Genomic DNA, 18,751 nt, shown 5'->3' with positions numbered 1-18,751 from the left:
ATTATTACACAGTATCCTGTGTGGGATGTTCCCCAAAAGTCTCTCAGAATAGGAGTAGACTATTGTATAACATTTGGTCTGTTTGTGCCTCTTATTTTTAGTTTATTTTTTATTTTTTTGCATCTTGTTAAAGTGGAGCTGCATCATTAACACCTTCACATCAAGTGTCAGGAGTTAGCATGCAAGTGTTTAATTATCACATCCCAAACTGTCACATCTATTTTAACTAATCTTCTTAAGTCTGCATTCTGTTTCTGAATCATAACGCTCTAGCTTGTCTCGGAAAGTGAGGTCGCTCATGAAAGTGCTGAATGTCTTCAGGCCGCACTCTGCTGGACAGGCTGTGTATGAACCAGGAGGAGGGCTGTTCACAGGAGCAGGCCACGGAAATGTGTCAACGAATGTTGACTCAGGGCCTGCTGCATCCCTTCTGCGACAACGGAGGGGACCGCCACAGTGACGGCAAGCTCGCTTTTAACGTAAGCCACAAATATACGGGGAAAGGGTGTAAGCACAGCGCCAGCGCTCGCATCTATTACAGCCATCCATTTGAGTACAAGTACAGCTGTTTGTCACAAACGCAATATGTTTAATAATAATAATTAAAACAAAAAACAAAACAAAAATCTAGTTAACTTAGAAGTACGGAGTTTTTTTTTCATTCAGACAGTAAAACAAAAATATAGACATCGAAATGTACAAAGATAAAATAAATAAATAAATAAAAATAGATAAGTAAATAAATAACTACATGATGTCAATTATATACACTGTTTTTATAATTTAGCACGCCAAAAAACCTTCTCTGGATGCGAAATAGTTTGCCTTTTTTGTTAGTTAGTTAGTCAGTTAGTTAGTTTTTGTTTAATCTTACATAATCCTTGTACTGAGATGGTTAAAAAAAAAAAAAAACATCAATTCACGTTTCTTTTTTTTAACCTTTTACCAAACTTATGCTTTTCAAACCGAAAGTACAGTGTAGATATCTGTTTTCAAAAGAGTAGACTAAAAAAAAAGTCATCAGAAAAATAAAGTCTAGATATCGGAAAATATAGTTAAAAGGGAAATTAGCAGTTTTAAAACCATTATTAAGAGTTGAATGACTATGTGTAGCTCACCTGGCTAATCAATCTCCTCTTGAGTTTCTGACCAGCATTCTTAAACGCGGTCATTCATAAAGATACGTGAAGGGGAAAGTGTTCACTTTTAATAAATAAGTCACAGAAAACGCTTTCAGGCTTCAACAAAATGGCACCGCTTGCAATGCTAAGCTACTGTTAGCTCTGTCAACAAGCTCACGTTAGCCACGGATGCTACGTTGGTAGCATAGAGTATCTTTTTCGGTTTCAAGTTTTGTCTTATTTTATTCTGGAATTCACCGCCAATTATTTAAATCTCAAATGCCGATAATAAACTTACCTGTCGAGTAGAAATCTTGCTAATTAAGTAACACTTTTTGAATCATCTCTCAGCTCTTTTTGCGCTACTTCTGTTTGCTAGCCCTATGTCCAGTTGTGAGCAAATGGCAGGAGGGGCTTTCTATCTATCTATCTATCTATCTATCTATCTATCTATCTATCTATCTATCTATCTATCTTTTTAGGTTGATATTCTGACACGACTGTGTTGCCTATAATTTTCATAATTACAAGTTTATGCGTGCAAACCATGAAAAAATACAGTGATTCACATCTTAGTACATATGCAAGTATTATTGAGCTGTATGTAAGCGAAGATTGTTGTTGGTATAAAATGTCACAATCTTGGTCTTGGCTCTGTTGTATGTATATATACAATATTAAGTCTGTTTAAAGCCAGTGTTTTAATTAATAGTCTAAAGTGGCCACAAACTTATTGCAGTTCCTTGGCTTTTTCAAAGTCATCTCATCCAGCCATGCGTGCGACTTAAGGAAAGACTATTTAAAAAAAATTTTAATACAAAAGGCCGTCCTGAAACACGCTCATCCGTGTTCATGGCCTTTCCGCGCATGACTGGATTAAAACGTCTCCCACACCCACTCTCACGGTCACAATCGGCGATGCTCGCCTAGACCATCTGCTGACCACGTTATGTAACCGCTCCACGTGCCTCCATCCAGCTTTAGCCAGCCTGCCTGCTCTTCACAGGCAAAAAAAAAACAAAAAAATCAGTCAGAGGTTTGGACCAGCACACTCCTTCATTATTCAATTAGTCAGCTTTGCCAGAAATAACCATGGTGTTGCTTTTCCCCCTCGTTTTAAACTTATACTGTACATACTGTTGATAATAGACTGAGGTTTTACAATCATGTGAGGGTGATAAAAGGATGGGGGAGGGAGGGGGCGTTAATTGCGTTTAGGGGACATAAAGCATAAGTGACTGAAATTAATTAGCTTCAGGGAGACATTAGACATGAGCTGTGCTTTTTGTTCAAAATAATTGAAGCACAGACTGTTAATTGAAATGGGGCAAAAAACAAAAAAAAAACCATTTAATTTCCTCCTCATGTATGCCTGAAAAGAACCCAATTTTATTTGATGGTGTTTTTATGTAATGTATTTCTCTCCCCAATTAGTCTAAATAATTGGTTTGGTTGTAATCTAATGTTATAAAGAATCTAAAATGACAACAGTGACATCCCCAGATCAGAACTCGTAGTGAATGTTTCAGTCCTGCTTAAATTTATGACGTGGTCTTACGTATTTGCCATCATGTCTTACCTGCCTGCAGGGGGAGCAGCTGTACACCTGGGCCACTGTGGGGCTGCCGGTGTCCTCGCATCTATGGGAGCTTTACGGTGGCAGAACTCCGACCAGAGCGCAGAGTTCCAGATTACCTTTGAAGGCCAATTCAGCGGCACAGTCTCACCCTCAGGTTGGTAGAATCCTTGAATGCTGCGAGGAGGGGGAACAGTGATGATTATTCTAAGGGCCCATCCAAAAGCTGCCACCAGAGGTCAGGCTTGTCTCATTTGACCTAGCACAGGGGGGAGCCCTTGTTTTAGTACAAGAGCTAATAAATAAGAGGATAGCTGAACATTCTCTTTCGATTCAAATATGTGACCACAACTTGCAAATGCGTTGTGGTGGTGGTAGTGGTCTACCCTGCCCCCCCTTGCTTCATTTAAGGCCCAACGAGACTCTGGGGGTCAAATCTCTCTTACTATCCCACTCATCCAGTTTGGAGCCATGAGGTCTGATTGGAGGCTAGACGTTGTAGGCTTTGTTGACCTGCATGTAGCTTACAGTTGGCTCTTTTTTTTTTCTTAATTTGGGTATTTGGGATTGATATGTGAGATAATAGGTGATATGTCCAGAAAAGTTCAAACAGTATATATTGTTGAAGGGTAATATTTGTGATGCTAAAATATCTGTACATTTTTAAATGTACTACTCGACTAAAAAAATAATAATAATGATAATAATTTAAAAAAGTAAAATATTAAAGCACATCAGTATTTCTGGATAACACTGTCCAATTATTTACTCTAATTGCATTACTGAACAGACAAGTGGTGAAATGCGACTCTGTGATTTATATCAGACTCAGTTTTGGGTGTTAAATATTGAATTCAGTTTGAAATTTTGAGTTCCTTTTCAAATGTTAAAATATCAAGAACTTATTGAAGAAAAATTGAAAGTGTCCACATTAAAAGATGGCATGAAGCTGTCATTATTGTGACAGGTGGTCTAATATAGCGATTCCCAACCAAGGTTATTTTAGTTAACTACAACTAACGAAAAAACTAAAACTAAAATTCAAAAAACTATTTTGTTAACAAAATAAAAATAAAGACGAAAAATAATAATAAATAAATGAAATAAAATAAAAATAAAAACGAAAAATAAAAATAAATAAAAAATAAAATAAAAATGGAAATGGAAATGCTATTTTAAAAAAAAAAACGAAAACTGAAACTATCTTTTATGTTTACAAAACTAACTAAAACTAATTATAATTTGAGCAAAAACTGTCCTTCGTTTTCATCTTTGGTAATTAATTTTAATGCGTGTGCTTTTGGGGATATTTTAAATGTTTAAAACTTATACTGAAACTAATTAAATCTAAAATAAAATTGAGAATTTATTAAATAACTAAAACTAATAAAAATGAACAAAACCACCCTGAAAAACGAATTAAAACTAATTAAATTTAAAAAATCTCAAAATGAAATAAAAACTAACTAAAAGTAAAAATTCCAAACCGCTAATAACCCTGCTTTCAACCATGAAATCATCATCAGGCGTATCTATCTGCTGCTTGCTATATTTTTACGTTCAACTAAACTAGAGCCAAATTTAACACTATCAATGTGCTAATAAATTGAGAGAGCATCTGTATTATGACATTATTCTTTTGAAATGATGGATCATGGAGGGTCGTGATGTGATTCGTGTGTTTCTTGTGCTTTTGCACGCTGACAGGCAGACCCCAGCAGGTCGAAGTCAGCCCAGTCTTCCTCCGAGGACGAAGGTGGCGTCATATCCCGGCTGGAGAAGACCATCCTCGACCTTCGCGTCAAGATGGCCGCCCTGCAGTCCCAGCAGGTCTCCGCCACGAAGGCCGGCGGGGATGACGGCGGGAGCCAGGAGGCGTTCGTCCAGACCTCGCCTCTGCTGGGAGGTGGTCTTCAGTCGGATGCGACTGCCGGCCTCCCCAAACCCGAGGCGGGCTTTGTCTGCACGTGCCAGCGGAACAAGACTATCGCTCCTCCTCCTCCACCTTTACCTGGGCTTGGATCTTGCCCTCCTCCTCCTGCTCCTCCCCCTCCTCCTCCACCTTTACCTGGACTTGCATCCTGCCCCCCGCCCCCGCCTCCTCCACCGCCACCACCCGGTTTTGGAGCTCCGCCCCCACCTCCTCCTCCTCCCCCAGGTATGGGCCCCCCGCCGCCGCCGCCGCCACCACCACCTCCCGGAGTGGGCCCCCCTCCTCCGCCCCCGCCCCCAGGCCTCGGCCCCCCGCTGCCGCCGCCACCGCCGGGGCCCGGGCTCGCCACGACGGTCCAGGAAGCCGCCCCCGCCAAGGCTGTGATCGAGCCCCCCAGGCCAATGAAGCCCCTCTACTGGACGCGCATTCAGCTGCACGCCAAGAAGTAAGAGCGCGGAGACAGATAGGCATCGCTTGGCACCGAGCTGTTCCCCACGTAGGAGAGAGAGGAAACTTGTTCCACTTAAGATAAAGATCTGCCGCATACCGTGAGGCGACGGGGATGCTAAACCTTGCGGAAAATGGATGTGACGCAGCTCGGGCGCGGAGGCCGCAAATGAATTGTCGTGAGACACATTTCGGTTCTTAGATAAAGTCAACCTTAAACATTTCTTGACAATTATGTGTGACCTCACGAGTCTAAACATGACATTCTGATTTATATTACATTTGTGGAGTATGAGTTAGGAAGCAAAATCCAGCCATTTTTATCCATCACAGGGGGCGGCCATTTTGCTAGTTGCTGTCGACCGAAGATGACATCACAGTTGCTCAAGACTCGGCTACGACCAATCACAGCGCGCCTGTTTTCTGAAGCTTAGCTGTGATTGGTTGTTGCCTGAGACCTGCACAACTGTGATCTCATTTTCAGTCGACAGCAAGTGGCAAAATGGCCGTCCCCCTGAAATGGATAAAAATGGCTGTATTTTGCTGCTTAACTCGTATTGCAATATAACGTAACGCAATATTAACCAGAATACCGTATTTAGTAGGGCTGGGTGTCGATTTTCCCAATCGATTCGATTTTGATTCACAAGAGCTTAGTTCGATTCGATCGGGGTTGTTGACTTCCCCTTTGAAATGGCTGGGTAGTGGTTGGTAAATCTGTCTCACAGTTCTGTCATTCAGGGTTTGAATCTTGGATTTAGCCTGCCTTCAAAAACATTTGATTGGATTCCTCATTGGTCCTTGTGACACTCAAAACTGTTTATAGGCCAACACTGCCGTGGAAAAGATTTAAAACTGAGCTCGTGATGGCTTTTTTTTTTTTCACAATATTGTACTCGCTTGACTTTGTATGTTTTCACTTAATTTCTTTCTTTCTGTCTTTCTGCAGGCAGAGCGGTTCATTAGTTTGGGAGAAAATTCAAGAGCCAACTGTGGACTTTGATGAATTTGTGGATCTCTTCTCCAAAAGCGCCGTGAAAGAAAAGAAAAAGCCCATTTCCGACACAATCAGCAAATCCAAAGCCAAGCAGGTATGGTCTTGACGATGATGTACTCGATCGAGGGGTGCCTCAGGGCTCTTATCTTGTCCCACTGAGGAGTGCTTAAAGGCAGACAGTTATTCTGTGGCGTGAGCTCTGGCTCCCGTCAGACTCCCCCGCCTGACCATAATGATGACAGCCGGCCAGTATTTCGCGTGCGGCGAAAGGAAACCTCGCGGTGGCGATGACTCCTCATCGAGAGAGAGAGAGAGAGAGAGAGAGAGAGAGAGAAAAAAAGTGAGGTTTGGGGGATGGAAGCCTGGGAGCCGTATTTCATGATGCGGTTCCTCCCATTGTGCTCGCTGTGCGATTCACTTTTCTGAGCCAGAGCGTCTCTCGTTGCCAGCGTGCTTCATGCTACTCCATCAATCAGCCGGCAAAGAAACGTTTGATCTCCAATTCAAACATGTTCTTGTCAGGATTTGTATGTTGAATGCATTTAACAGCTAAATTATGTCTTTCGATGGCGAATAGCACAAATAATATTGTTCCGGGGAAGTGCTTCCCCCCCCCCCGTCCGTGAGGAATCATCCGGCAGTTTGCGAAGAGGAAATGCGGTTTTCAGGAATGAAAATGATTTCATGGGAGCGGGTGACGTCCAACCGACATGCGAACATCTCCCAAAAACTTTCCGCTGAAGTGAACGTTGGGACACTTCCTTGAACATCTATTGCCAAAAAAAAAAGTCCAATTCGACTTCTTTTCGGGTGCCATCTCGTCGTATCAAAAGCTTTGAATTATTTTATTTTTTTGTATCCGCCCTCTGTTCTTTTTCATTTCATTTATCAAGGAGGTCTGAGAACAGTTAAGTGGACTTTAAATCACTTTAATCTTCAGTTCATCACTCTCTGTGAACATAGTGAGTACAGAATGTGGCCGTGATGCAGCCAAAACATTTGCAACCATGGGGCTCTTTCTTTTATTTTGAACCAGATTGTGTTTGAGTGTAATTGCCCCCATCTAAAGTCTCTTCGCGTTCATAGATGGATGATCATAAGCTTTGTGCTTAAAAAAAAAAAAAAAAAAAAAAAAGTCACTGCCATTGATTCTCCGGCTATTTTGTGCGTCCATGTTGCAAACAACAAAGGACATTTCCTTTCATTTACCTTACAGATGTACGATCCAGGATGCCCTGTTTGCCATTAAACTCTCCTTTCTTGGAAAATCAGTGACCACATCGCCGAGCCACTCTTTTTCTGTGGTCCGTTCCACTATTAGAAAAGACAAATGACAAAATTAGGAGAGACAAATTGTTGGACGTCGTCGGTTCGGTTCCAGTGGTCATGGCAGCGTGGCACCACTTTTTTGGGGGGGATGTTCTCAAACAAAACGACGCAAATGAGAACACGATTCCAAAAACTTTTGTAATGACTCAACCATAATAATTATAACTTCTCCATGTGTTAATGTTAGGTCCATTATAAAATTCCAAAGGTGCACTGTCATTTTAAATTCAGATTTCATAAGAACAAAAGCTACAATTTGGTCAAGCACTTGGCTCAGAAGTATGCAGATTCATTTTCCAACATCACCTGCAGTATGACAAGGCGTAACAATCCGCAATATGGCACCATGCCACATGGTGGCGCCTCTGTTTTGTCATGTCGAGGGGTCACTCTTTCGTCGTGGACCTGCGCGGTCGTGTACAGAACCGTAAGCTTTATGCATGATAGCGCGGAGAACATCTTTTATTTGTGTGGACCTATTTAATAAAGCAGGTACATGTGGACATTGAGCCAATTTTTGCTCCCTACTTAGCTATCCAGTAGCACCCGTCCATGGCTGTACTCAGCCCAAACAATTGGGCATTATATTGAGTGACATGTAGACTAATTCACTATCCCACTCCGCAAAATATATCCTATTCTGTTCAAAAGTCAAAAGTAAACAATTTTTTGAGATACAGGCAGAAAGTATCCCTTGCCTTACAAGATCAAGGGATGAGAGAATTGTTCAGTTACATGCTAAACGTAGGCTTAATGAAACATTGAATTGATGCTAATTTCGTTAGCCGTCTTATGGTCTTTCGCATTGCATGTTAGCATTAAGCTAGCAAACGTTTTTTAAAGATTAACGTGGTAGGCAAAAAATAAAATAAAATACATGTGTAAGTTTTATGTTTAGTGTGTCAATAAACAACTTGATACAAGTAGCGAGTGCTACAGAACTCTTTGTCAAAAATTGTTAGCTAGCTGCCAAACTGTTCATACCACACTCATGGAGGGCAGGATAAGTAGTAATATAAAGAAAAGTAGTTTATTTATTTTTTTACCATGGAACGGTGCAGTGCGATTTTCTTTTCTCTTCTGTATGACCCTCGTACCTCGTTGTCTTGGTTTGCTACTAATAACATGATATTAGAAACGTTTTATTTGTCTACCAGCCGTTAGACGTTGTTCGTCACGACTGGGAGATGACTGATGGAGATGACGGTGGCGGTAAAGTAAATTGAGACATCATAAATCAACAAGACAGTATTATAATTTCATATAAATGTTTGTGGTTAGTAGGCTTGTGTTGCACTCCCACACAAGGAAAATGTCAAAGGAGGGTGGGGGGGATGGATGGGTTAATGATCCTGTCTTTCGTAACATGTCAATTATTAAAATGCTTTCACTAGGTTTTTTTTGTTTGTTTGTTTTTTTGTTTTTTTTAAACCATTTTTTTTTTTGTTCTGGTCATCATTGATTGTAGGTGGTGAAGCTTTTGAGCAACAAGCGTTCTCAGGCCGTCGGTATCCTGATGTCCAGCATCCATCTTGACATGAAGGACATCCAGAATGGTGAGTCACGTCGTACTGGTTATCATGAGGAAATGGGAAATTATAGAAGTATTATAAGTACCAAAAAAAAGAAGAAGAATGGGTTGAATCTGAAGGTTCGGGTCATGACCTGATTGCTTTTCCTCTCTGATGAAGTACAGTCTTGATGTTGGAGGTGCTCATGATTAATATCTGCCATCTACTGGTGAACACTGTTATTACAACTTAAAACTGATCAGCAGAAGTAAACATTTTTAGCTTAAAAAATTTATTATATATTTTAAAAAAATCTTGTCGCTGCTTCCTTCCTCCCACCATGTTGTTCTTTTCTTTTGGTTCCAGCCCCTCTAGCAACCGCACGACTGTGTTTTTCTCCGACTTGTCACCATGTTGTCGAGCCGCCTTTTATCAAAGTGATGTCACTCGGGAGATGATGATGATGATGATGATGAGAACGGACTGTCTTCCTGTTTTAGTTTGTCTCTGATTGCTCCGCCGTCGTCACTCATCGACGTGTCTAAACACTCGCGCTCGTCAAAGACGCCTCCACTTTTCGACATCCATTTTCACTGTGAAGCGTTCACCAAAACGGATTTAATTCATGGAGAGAAAAAAAAAATCACAAATACCTCCAATTTTTTTTTAGAGCCTGTTTTTCACTCTGTGGTGTGTTGTTGCCCTGGAAGCATTTCCACTCTTGTAATTGGAGTTTGAAGGTGAGCACATCCATCTCAGGTAAAAGTGCCTTGAGGGCGTGCTCGGGCCACGCTCATCAGCACCGTCGTTCATCTCAAATGTTAGGACAACTTTTACCTCGGCGCACCATTAGCGCTGATTGGAAACGTCAGTGTATCATAGTGAACAAGATGAGGGAGAAGATACAAGAGCTTTTGTGACATGCATGTTCGTCAGGCCCCAACAGTGAGTCTTATGTATACGGGACATGTTGTAAATAGCTTGAACATGTTCTGTTCTTTTATAGCGCAAGCCTTCAGTTCTTATGAGAACTGTTTCTCATTTCAGATTAAAGTGGAAGTCAACCTTAAACATTTCTTGACAATAATATGCTATTTTTATATGTGACCACACCAGGGTTATTATAGTTTGTCATGTGCTGGAGGTTAGATCCCAAAACGCAGACACAAATAAGATTTTAACTATTTATTCACATCGAGAGGTGTGGAACAAGCTTGATTAGACGAGAAACAAAGAGAGTCGCACAGAGGAACAGAGGTAATAATCCGACAAAGACACCCACTTCTCAGAACACGACTACAGAGAGTGAATCGATCTGATTGGTTGCGACTAGTAAAGGATTAAAGATTGACATCACAAGTATTTTTTTTATTTTGTTAAAAAAAAAGTTGTTTTTAGAATTTTAGTTGTACTTTTTTCGTTAGTATTAGTTAACTAAAATAAACTTGGACCACACTCATCTCAACATGTCATTGTGATTCATATTACATTTGTGGAATATAAGTTATGAAGCAAAAATCCAGCCATTTTTATCCATCTCAGGGGGCGGCCATTTTGCCACTTGCTGTCGACTGAAGATGACATCACAGTTGCTCAGGGTTCAGGCAACAACCAATCACTGCTCAACCGTTTTGGAAAGCTGCGCTTTGATTGGTTGTTACTTGAGCCTCATTGATGTCATCTTCAGTCGACAGCAAGTGGCAAAATGGCCGCCCCCTGAGATGGATAAAAAAAAGGCTGGATTATGCCGCTTAATTGATAATCCTCTAATATGTCTGGATGGTTTTTTAATGGATGGACTGTTTGAGTGAATCGAGAGCCTGCACGGTGAAGTTGAATGAAGGTTTAACTGGAGAAATGTGCTGTATGGATGCTAGTCGCATGCCAAACATCATGACTGTTGATTGACGGACATACAAAAGATCTGAGTGAAGGATTAGACAAGTAATGAATGGAAGAAAGAATAAATCAAGGTCTGGACATTTTTACCCCCCCAAAAAACAACAACAAAACAGCACAAAGTGTCTTTGCAGCTTAATAAGAAAATGTTCCCATGATATAATTTTGTCCTGATCTTCACGAGATTTGGGAAATGAACTCTTCTTCACACGCTTGAGTAATTGTCACTTCTGATGCCGTGAATCACGCGATTTTAGTTGCCGATGATAAAAACGGCGCCGGCTGTCAACATTTCAACATCTCCAAAGGAGAAGCACTTGTGATTCACACGTTTTAAGACGCTCCCTTGCGTACGCGTTGCTCGGTGACCAGTCAACACGCCCGCTGTTGTTGTTGTCGTTTGTCGTCTCGTGTCGTGTCCGCCGCAGTCGCATGACATGACGTCTTGACGTGCCGGAGTTCAACGTGGCGGCGATCGATCCCTGTTGCAATCTTTTCAAACGTGCCTTCATCGAAAACAGCCCGCCAGATTCTGATTCAGCTCGAATGAAAACCAAATGGTTTGTGGGGGAAGCGAGCGAGAGGGAAGAGGGGCAACTGAGTGACAAGAAGAACTACGATTTAGGAATTCCTCAGACTCTTAAGGAGAACGAGATGGCAGATAGCAACGCAAAAGACGTTGTGCAAACTCAGTTGCTTGAGGCGCTTCTCTTACAGTTACGTTTCGATCTTGCGTGACCACAATCCGGAACCTTCAATTTCAAAACAAACTTTCAAAATGAGATCAATTATATTTGGAATACAATAATTCATTCCAGAGATCATAAAACCAACATTTTTAGTAGTGTTTGTGTACATGTGCCTCAGTTTAATTTAGCCATTTGATGCTTAGCTAGCAAGTTAAGATGCTAATGTTGTCTATAACTCGGGTGACCAGATGTCCCGATTTAACTGTCCGGGACGGTCCCGATTTTTGTGTCTGGTATTCTGAGTCGAGGAAAATTTTGCCAGCCCCATTGCTTTGTCACACTGTTAAGCAGGTTCTGTTCTGAAGTGCTGGTTTTCCCAGTCAGCAAACAGATTGTTTGGTCCGTGTAATGCAGGTTTGATAATAAGTACATTGACTTGTTTAGCATTAGCTAAAGGAATAACACAACGAACGGTCACCAAACAATTAAATTTGTTCTAAATACTTCCTGGTGAGAATTTACATTATATTTAACTTTCAGGAAATTTGTAGTGTCCCGGTTTTTAATTTTTTAAATCTGGTCACCACGACATAAGTATCACTGCTTTGGCGTATTCCACGTTTTGTTTTAACTCATTTGCTCCCAAAAACATATAAATACATCCTATTTTAAATGTTTTAAGTGTCCCAAAAACATATTTACACATTTTTTTTTTTTTTATGCTATAGGATACAGAAGGCTTTGATGCAGCCTCTCGACGACAAAGAACGGTTGAGGAAAAAAAAAAAAAAAAAAGGTAGTTATTACACAAACGGCCAGCAGGTGGCAGCAGAGTATAAGAGCTCATGTGCCATGTTGAAAAAAAAAAAGCTCAATTACTCACAATTCTACATAGATTTGTGAATAATAATGAAACTTTGCTATATTGTAATGCTAATTGCTGCAAAACGCAAACAGAAATATACTTACTATACATCTTTTGATAGGTTCCATGTTTTTTTAATAATAGAACGCAATATTCTGTGGGCCTTGCAAAATCAGTCAAAATCCAGTCAAACAGCCAGGAGTGAAGGGGGTTGCTTCTCTGAAAATGGCTGCCAGTGAATAGGTTAACGGAACACTAAATCATCATTTTTTGCTGATAAACTGTATAAACTGGTGTCTCCAAATGCTGTCTTCATGTCCTGGTCATTATTTTTGACATTTTTGTGCACTTTTGTTGAAAGCTTGCAACACCCCCTTTGAGCGGCAATTTATAATCGAAGTTGAGTTGATTTTTTAAAGGGATACTTGACTCATTGAGCCATTTTCATCAGTAAAAAGTTTTTGCGCAGAATTTATTTGATAACATTTTCAACTTGTTGTCGACTGAAGATGACATCACCTGTTCTGAGGAAATAGGTAACGAGCCGAGCAATCACGGCTCTGAGCCATGATTGGTTGTTACCTGTCGTCTTCAGTTGACAGCGAGCTGAAAAATGTGTTTTTAACGGTATTAATTGTACATGAAAAATTATGAATTTATAAAATTATAGACAAAATATCTTCTTACTGTGGAAAATGGCTCAATGAGTCAAGTATCCCTTTTAACCGATTATGAAGTGCAGTTGCAGTTTCACACCCAAACCACAAGACGCGTGAAGCTCAATTACACTTTGTTCCATTTACACCTTGCACAAAAAAAAAAACAGGGTGAGTCTAAGGTGCCATGACGAAATTCAACTGTATTGTTGTTGAGTTCTTTGCCGGGCAATTATGCACACATAAGCGACAACGCATCGGCCTCAACACCGCAGACCCGGGGCTGTGTTTGTCTTTTAAACATTTACTTTCAAAGGATTAATGCTCGCGGGCGCCCGTGTCCTCGCGCCGAGACAAAAAGGCGACGGCAGGAATTCAAACACGCCAGTTCAAACGCACGTCAAACACAAGACCTCTGTATTTATGTTGTACTCTGCGGCCCCGTTCGCCAGCTATCGCGACGAGCGCTGATAAATATGAACGTGGCCGTGCGCGGGGGAATGCGAGCCGTGTTTCCGTATAAGCGCTTCCAACCGCAGCCGAGCTCTCAGCTATCATAAAGGGGGGCGTCTTATTGGAAATGGACTTTTTATTGCTTGTCTACAAAATAGTTGCGTCTCTGGAGTGTCTTTTCAGCCATCAAGTGTGAAGTTACACAAGCAAGTAAATCTTTTGTCTGCCTACTACTAAAAGTGTCTGCGAGCGAGTAACGTTGAAGTTCTTGAAAATGATATAACCACCACCTCACACCAGTATCATCAGTAAGGCTGGGTGAAGATTCAGAGCCACTTTCAACCTGTGCTTTGGGCAACCACGGTTCATTTAGGCTGGACACAGGGCAGTGAAGAATATTTATTTATTTATTTTTTATGCAAATATTAGCGTTCATGAACATCTTTGTCATGACTGGGTCATGCCAGGGTGCAGTTTGGGTCATGCAAGGGCATGACGGGGTTATGTTTGGGGTCATGCAAGGGTGATGCTTACTGTCGTGACGAGGCTCATGTAAGGGTTATGTTTACTGTGCTGGCTAGGGTCATGCAAGGGTTATTTTTGGTCATGACCGTGAGGTCAAGTGTCTGTTTTGAACTGATGTAACCGGCATCTATTTTCAACTGGTAAGACGTTATGCGATGTCAAGAATCTTTAATCTCTTTATCTGGTCAACAGCCAATCAGATAATTACATGCACAATATGTCCACTATAACGTTATTATGACGTTATTATGATATAAAGGTCATGCCCTTGCCTCTCTTTAATGTCCTCTCCTTTTCCCTCCCTCAGCCGTCCTCAATATGGACAACACCGTCGTGGATCTGGAGACCCTGCAAGCGCTTTATGAGAACGTGAGTATCGAAAAGCATCGGGAGGTGTCACAGTTGCTCCGAAAACGTTTTTTTTTATCTTGCGGGGCAAGACGAGTTTGCAAGACGGCTGTTTGTGTCATCAATCTCGAGCCGTAAACATTTCTGGACTTTTCCCGCCAGTGCAAAAAAAAAAAAATACATAAACACACAAAAGTTGAGCAACAAAAGCCGCACGCCAACACAGCTAAGCACTTTTTCCATTTAGCTTTTATTTTGAAACCGTCGCTTGCGGTAAACAGAAAGGCGCGCTCGCACATTTCACACCGTCTACATAAATAAATGGGCTGTTATTTTATGACAGAAGGGAACCTACGAAGGATTTTGGCGAGATGTGATTCATCGCACTTCTAAGCAGGCGACCGTCAGCTGTTAGCGTTTTTTTTTTTTTTTTTTTTCTTGTGAAACCACAATTCACACAATGGCTGCCCTTCAAAAGCAAAAAGCTCAACTTTTGCAGAAAAAAAAAATGAATTCAATTAGGCTGTTGTGTTTTCAGAAACAAGCGGCATGTTTTTCCACTCGACGCCACTCTACTGAGAAGAGATTTTTCACTTCAGATGTGGCGTTTCCTGCCTCCCTGTGAAAGGGTTGAACGAAAGGACATGGGCATTAGGCATTAGGCCGAGCGGCTAGCCGCAAACCGTGTGATGTTTGGAGTGGGCCTGAATAGGAGAGCGATGATTTAACGCGGTAAACATGTTTTTGTCACGCTGGAGCTGATCGACTTTTTGCTCCTCCTCCTTCGTCGAAGAGTTTGACAAGACACTTGCGAGCGTGTTGTGCCTTCATAATATTTGCATAAATGCCTGTCATCGCCACGTTTCAATGTTCTGACAGTAAAAGCTCATTTTTAAACCATCGGGAGCCCACACAATAAACCAAAAAAAAAAAAAAACTAGCATATGTTACAATTTGAAGAATTCCTTTTTGGCCAAGGCCACACAAAACCCTCGATATATGTGAAGACTGTGCGTAATTAATCCCCCGCCCTCTAAAAATGTTTTGAATTGACTGTATTCATAGCTTAAACCATAAATTTACCTAAAACCTTAACCCTAAAACCCTTCAAAAATCAGATCGGTCATAACAACTGTAGTGGTGCATGTGTTCCTTTTGAGTGACGTGACTTTTAGCATACTTTAGCTCCTTGCGAATTCTCTCCTTTTGTATTTGTGTGTAACTGCAATACGACGACAACTGTGGTTCTCCTTGCCCGCATTTCAGGGCATTACACTGCCTTAATAACTCCGTTTTCTTTCCACTTCACCCTAGCGACGACAAATCTGAAGCTCGCTCACAACACAGAGCAAAAACTAATGTTGTTGGAACCAGTGGTGGGCATTCCATCAATGTTGATGGAAGGTCTGGAAATCCGTCAATGGCGGACATCGATTTTGTTGACCGTTGATGGGAAAACTTCCAAAAATTGATGAATTTAGCATTGACGGAAGTGGGTTTTCGTCCGTCAATGTAATTGTCAATAAATTTGTCAATCCGTCAAGGATACTTCGACATGGTCACAATGGGATGGGATCAAGCCCACAACCTCTGGTTTGGGAGACGACCACTCTACCACTGAGCCACGCCGTCCACCAAAATAACACTCAAATTGCTCCAGCAGCTCCTTTGCCGTTGAAGGGGTTTGACCACTATACATGCACACAACAATCCTCCATTCTGTGGTTCCTTCCCCTCACCAGTGAATGGGTTTGACGTTAGCATGCTGCACCCTGCTAAGTGCAGTGTGAAAAGGGCTTTCAATGTTACAGAAAGAGGGAGCGATAGCCTCAGGTGTTTACTAAAAAATTCTAAGTTTCCACCGAAAAAAAAAAAAGTGAACAGCAAATAGCTGCTTGACGGTATTTCGTCGACTGTTGATCATGGGAACATGACGAGCCGCCGTTTTGAACCGACATGTCAAGAGTCTCCTCTAACCTCTCAAACCGCTCACCCCACGATTTGGAAGCCTCCCCCCGTTCTCCTTCTCCCCCCCCTCCCGTCCCTTCGCCGCCTCGGGCTGTGTTATTGAGTGGAGGAGCCAAATTGTTTCCCTTTTGTATTGCGAGACTCCATCCTGTCTGTGGGTCTCCAGACCCCTAAACCACAGTTGGCAGCACAGTCAGCCTGTCTTGAGGAATGCAAGGGGGCTTCTAATGGTTACGCCCTCGCTCGAAAGAGAGGGCTGCTCTCCCTCACTTTCCTCGCCTCGGCACAAACATGCTCGCAAACAAACTGAAAGCGAGCACACTGAGAGATTTTTCTTCTTTTTTTTTTTCTATTTTTTCCCATCCCTCTTTCTGCGGGCGCAGAGTCGCTCAGTCTGCGATCTTGCGGATTATAGTCACTCCTGTGCTTTGAACAATAAGCCATTAAAAGGGGCTCGCAGTGATAGTGGGAAACCGCTCCCTCCTTTGCAATATCGCAAGCCGTAATCTGGGCCCAGACTGGCTGTCTGAAGCTCAGACTGCTGACGGTAGCGAAATGTCACGCAGGTCAGTCAGAAGCGCGGCCCCTCGCGTACGATCTTTTAATGACGGCCTCTTTATTTTCTTCATAGCGTGTGGCTTCTGATGTCTTTGTATGTTTATGACATTATACCCGCGCTCATTTGGAAAGTATTCTTTGCACTTCAGTGCACAGAGACTCTCATAAACGGGGAAACTGAGTGACATAAATGAGAGAATTAGCCATAGTCGGCTCCCTTTGCCCAGAACTAGAAAAGCGGATAATGAATACCACTTGGCCAACTTAACTGCTCCAAATCTGGCATCACGGAATATCATCCTACATTCCTTTGCATTTGATATTCCACATGGGACTGTATTTCCCATGCTAACAACCGTTTGCAACATGCCCTTGCAATTCAAAAGATCACACGCTAATGCCTACTTGTCCCCAATTACGCCAAACACTGCTGGGCCGCGCCGTCGCCCTTTGAAACGGATCTGCTTTGTGTTAAATATATTTACACTTGAAAAACGTTCTCGAGAGGAGGGCGAAAGAGAGCTCGCCCTCGCCCGAAGAAGGCGGCGGCGGCGGCGAGCGGAATACTAATCGGGCCCTCGCTGTGTTTGATGCTCGTCTTTGATGTCTGTTGGGGATCCGCGCTGGGGGTTTGATTGGCAACTTCACATTTGTCCGTCATCATCATCATCTTGCTGTCTTGGCAGAAAATGGAACTGACATGATCAGGCATTGTAGCGTCTTCTTGACATGTTTTGGAATTGCTAGTATGCAAGTAGTTGGGTCTCTGGCACACATCAAGGGTGAAACTGAGCAAATTAAGAAGATCTTTTGTTATCTGCCTATTCGTGATAAGCTGTAAGCTATTTGCAGAGTCACAGTTTGACTAAACTAACTTCAGATCCACCTTCAATCGACCATCTAAGTCTGTGTTGGGCGGAGCTTTATCCACAAAGGGTATGACTTGAAGTGCTGCCTCCACAAGTGAAAATGCTTTACTTTGTCTTTATGGACATTAGGCACCTCCTCCGCAAGTTGAATCCACTCTATAATCCTAATGTGACAGTTTTTAATTTCAACCCACAGTAGCAGTGACGTCACTTTGTAACACAGTTGGTTTGGAACATTGCCAACTGAATTAAAAATAAAAAAATCATTTTCCATCAATCAGAGAGCCCAAAATGACGAGATGGAGAGCATCAGCAAACACGTCAAGTCGGTGCAAGACAAAAAGGACGCAAAGCCTCTGGACAAGCCCGAGCAGTAAGTCTGCAACGCGCTACTTTTTTACTTGAGTCTGCTCGCTGGGTGAAAGCGAACATCCTTCATCGTTCCTTCTCCAGGTTCTTGTTGCAGTTATCTGAGATCCCCAACTTCTCTGAAAGGCTCTTCTGCATCCTTTTCCAGTCCACCTTCCACGAATGCATCACCTCGATTGTCCGAAAAATGGAAATCCTACAAAGAACATGCAAGGTGAGACAACGTAACCTTTAGTTCTTTTTTGGGGGGGCGTGTATAACTGCCCAAGACCTATAACATAAACTATTTTGAGAGTCATACCCTAAACTGACCAGGAAGTCCGCCATTTTGATTTTACAACATGGAAAAGGTTGTGAGGGTCCTGTTCGCATCTTTTCATTTTTGTTTGTTTATTTTTAGCATCTACCTGTCTGACTTTGATTTTTTTTGTATGTGTGTCAGTCTCTTCAGAGTGGCAAGTGTGTCTTGCAGGTTCTGGGTCTGGTTCTGGCTTTTGGTAACTTCATGAATGGAGGTAATCGAACCCGCGGGCAGGCTGATGGCTTCACCTTGGACATTCTGCCCAAACTGAAGGACGTTAAGAGCAGCGTAAGTACTTATAAGAAAAGAGAGTGCAACGTTGTTACACGAAGGGAAT

At 42.0% G+C, this 18,751-nt stretch overlaps 1 protein-coding gene and 2 long non-coding RNA genes across 5 annotated transcripts in view; 1 reads left to right on the top strand and 2 right to left on the bottom strand.

Annotated features, from left to right (window-relative positions):
* Positions 1–1,515, bottom strand: part of LOC144001704 (uncharacterized) — a 102,410-nt gene extending 100,895 nt beyond the window's left edge. Inside the window, exon 1 of the long non-coding RNA XR_013278553.1 lies at positions 1,420–1,515. This is a non-coding gene — a long non-coding RNA (uncharacterized LOC144001704). The remainder of the gene's footprint in view (positions 1–1,419) is intronic.
* The window catches only part of fmn2a (formin 2a), a 46,413-nt gene that overhangs the window by 5,667 nt on the left and 21,995 nt on the right, over positions 1–18,751 (top strand). Inside the window, exons 3-11 of the mRNA XM_077496238.1 lie at positions 322–479; positions 2,711–2,854; positions 4,405–5,075; positions 6,027–6,168; positions 8,872–8,959; positions 14,309–14,370; positions 18,026–18,117; positions 18,198–18,327; positions 18,556–18,702. Of these exons, the coding sequence (XP_077352364.1) occupies positions 322–479; positions 2,711–2,854; positions 4,405–5,075; positions 6,027–6,168; positions 8,872–8,959; positions 14,309–14,370; positions 18,026–18,117; positions 18,198–18,327; positions 18,556–18,702 (1,634 nt within the window). The remainder of the gene's footprint in view (positions 1–321; positions 480–2,710; positions 2,855–4,404; positions 5,076–6,026; positions 6,169–8,871; positions 8,960–14,308; positions 14,371–18,025; positions 18,118–18,197; positions 18,328–18,555; positions 18,703–18,751) is intronic.
* LOC144001706 (uncharacterized) lies at positions 2,707–8,598 on the bottom strand. Of its 3 annotated transcripts, none has more exons than XR_013278557.1 (3): positions 8,450–8,598; positions 7,284–7,388; positions 2,707–2,874 (listed from the first exon to the last, which is right to left on the bottom strand). It is a non-coding gene; the product is annotated as an uncharacterized LOC144001706 (long non-coding RNA). The 3 variants fall into 3 exon arrangements; XR_013278555.1 differs by lacking the exon at positions 2,707–2,874 and adding an exon at positions 6,271–6,368; XR_013278556.1 differs by lacking the exon at positions 2,707–2,874 and having other exon boundaries at positions 6,988–7,388.

This window comes from Festucalex cinctus, chromosome 14 (genome assembly GCF_051991245.1).
Source record: "Festucalex cinctus isolate MCC-2025b chromosome 14, RoL_Fcin_1.0, whole genome shotgun sequence".
In the NCBI taxonomy this organism is placed as follows: Eukaryota; Metazoa; Chordata; class Actinopteri; order Syngnathiformes; family Syngnathidae; genus Festucalex; species Festucalex cinctus.
This window is presented reverse-complemented; position numbering and strand designations above follow the sequence as displayed.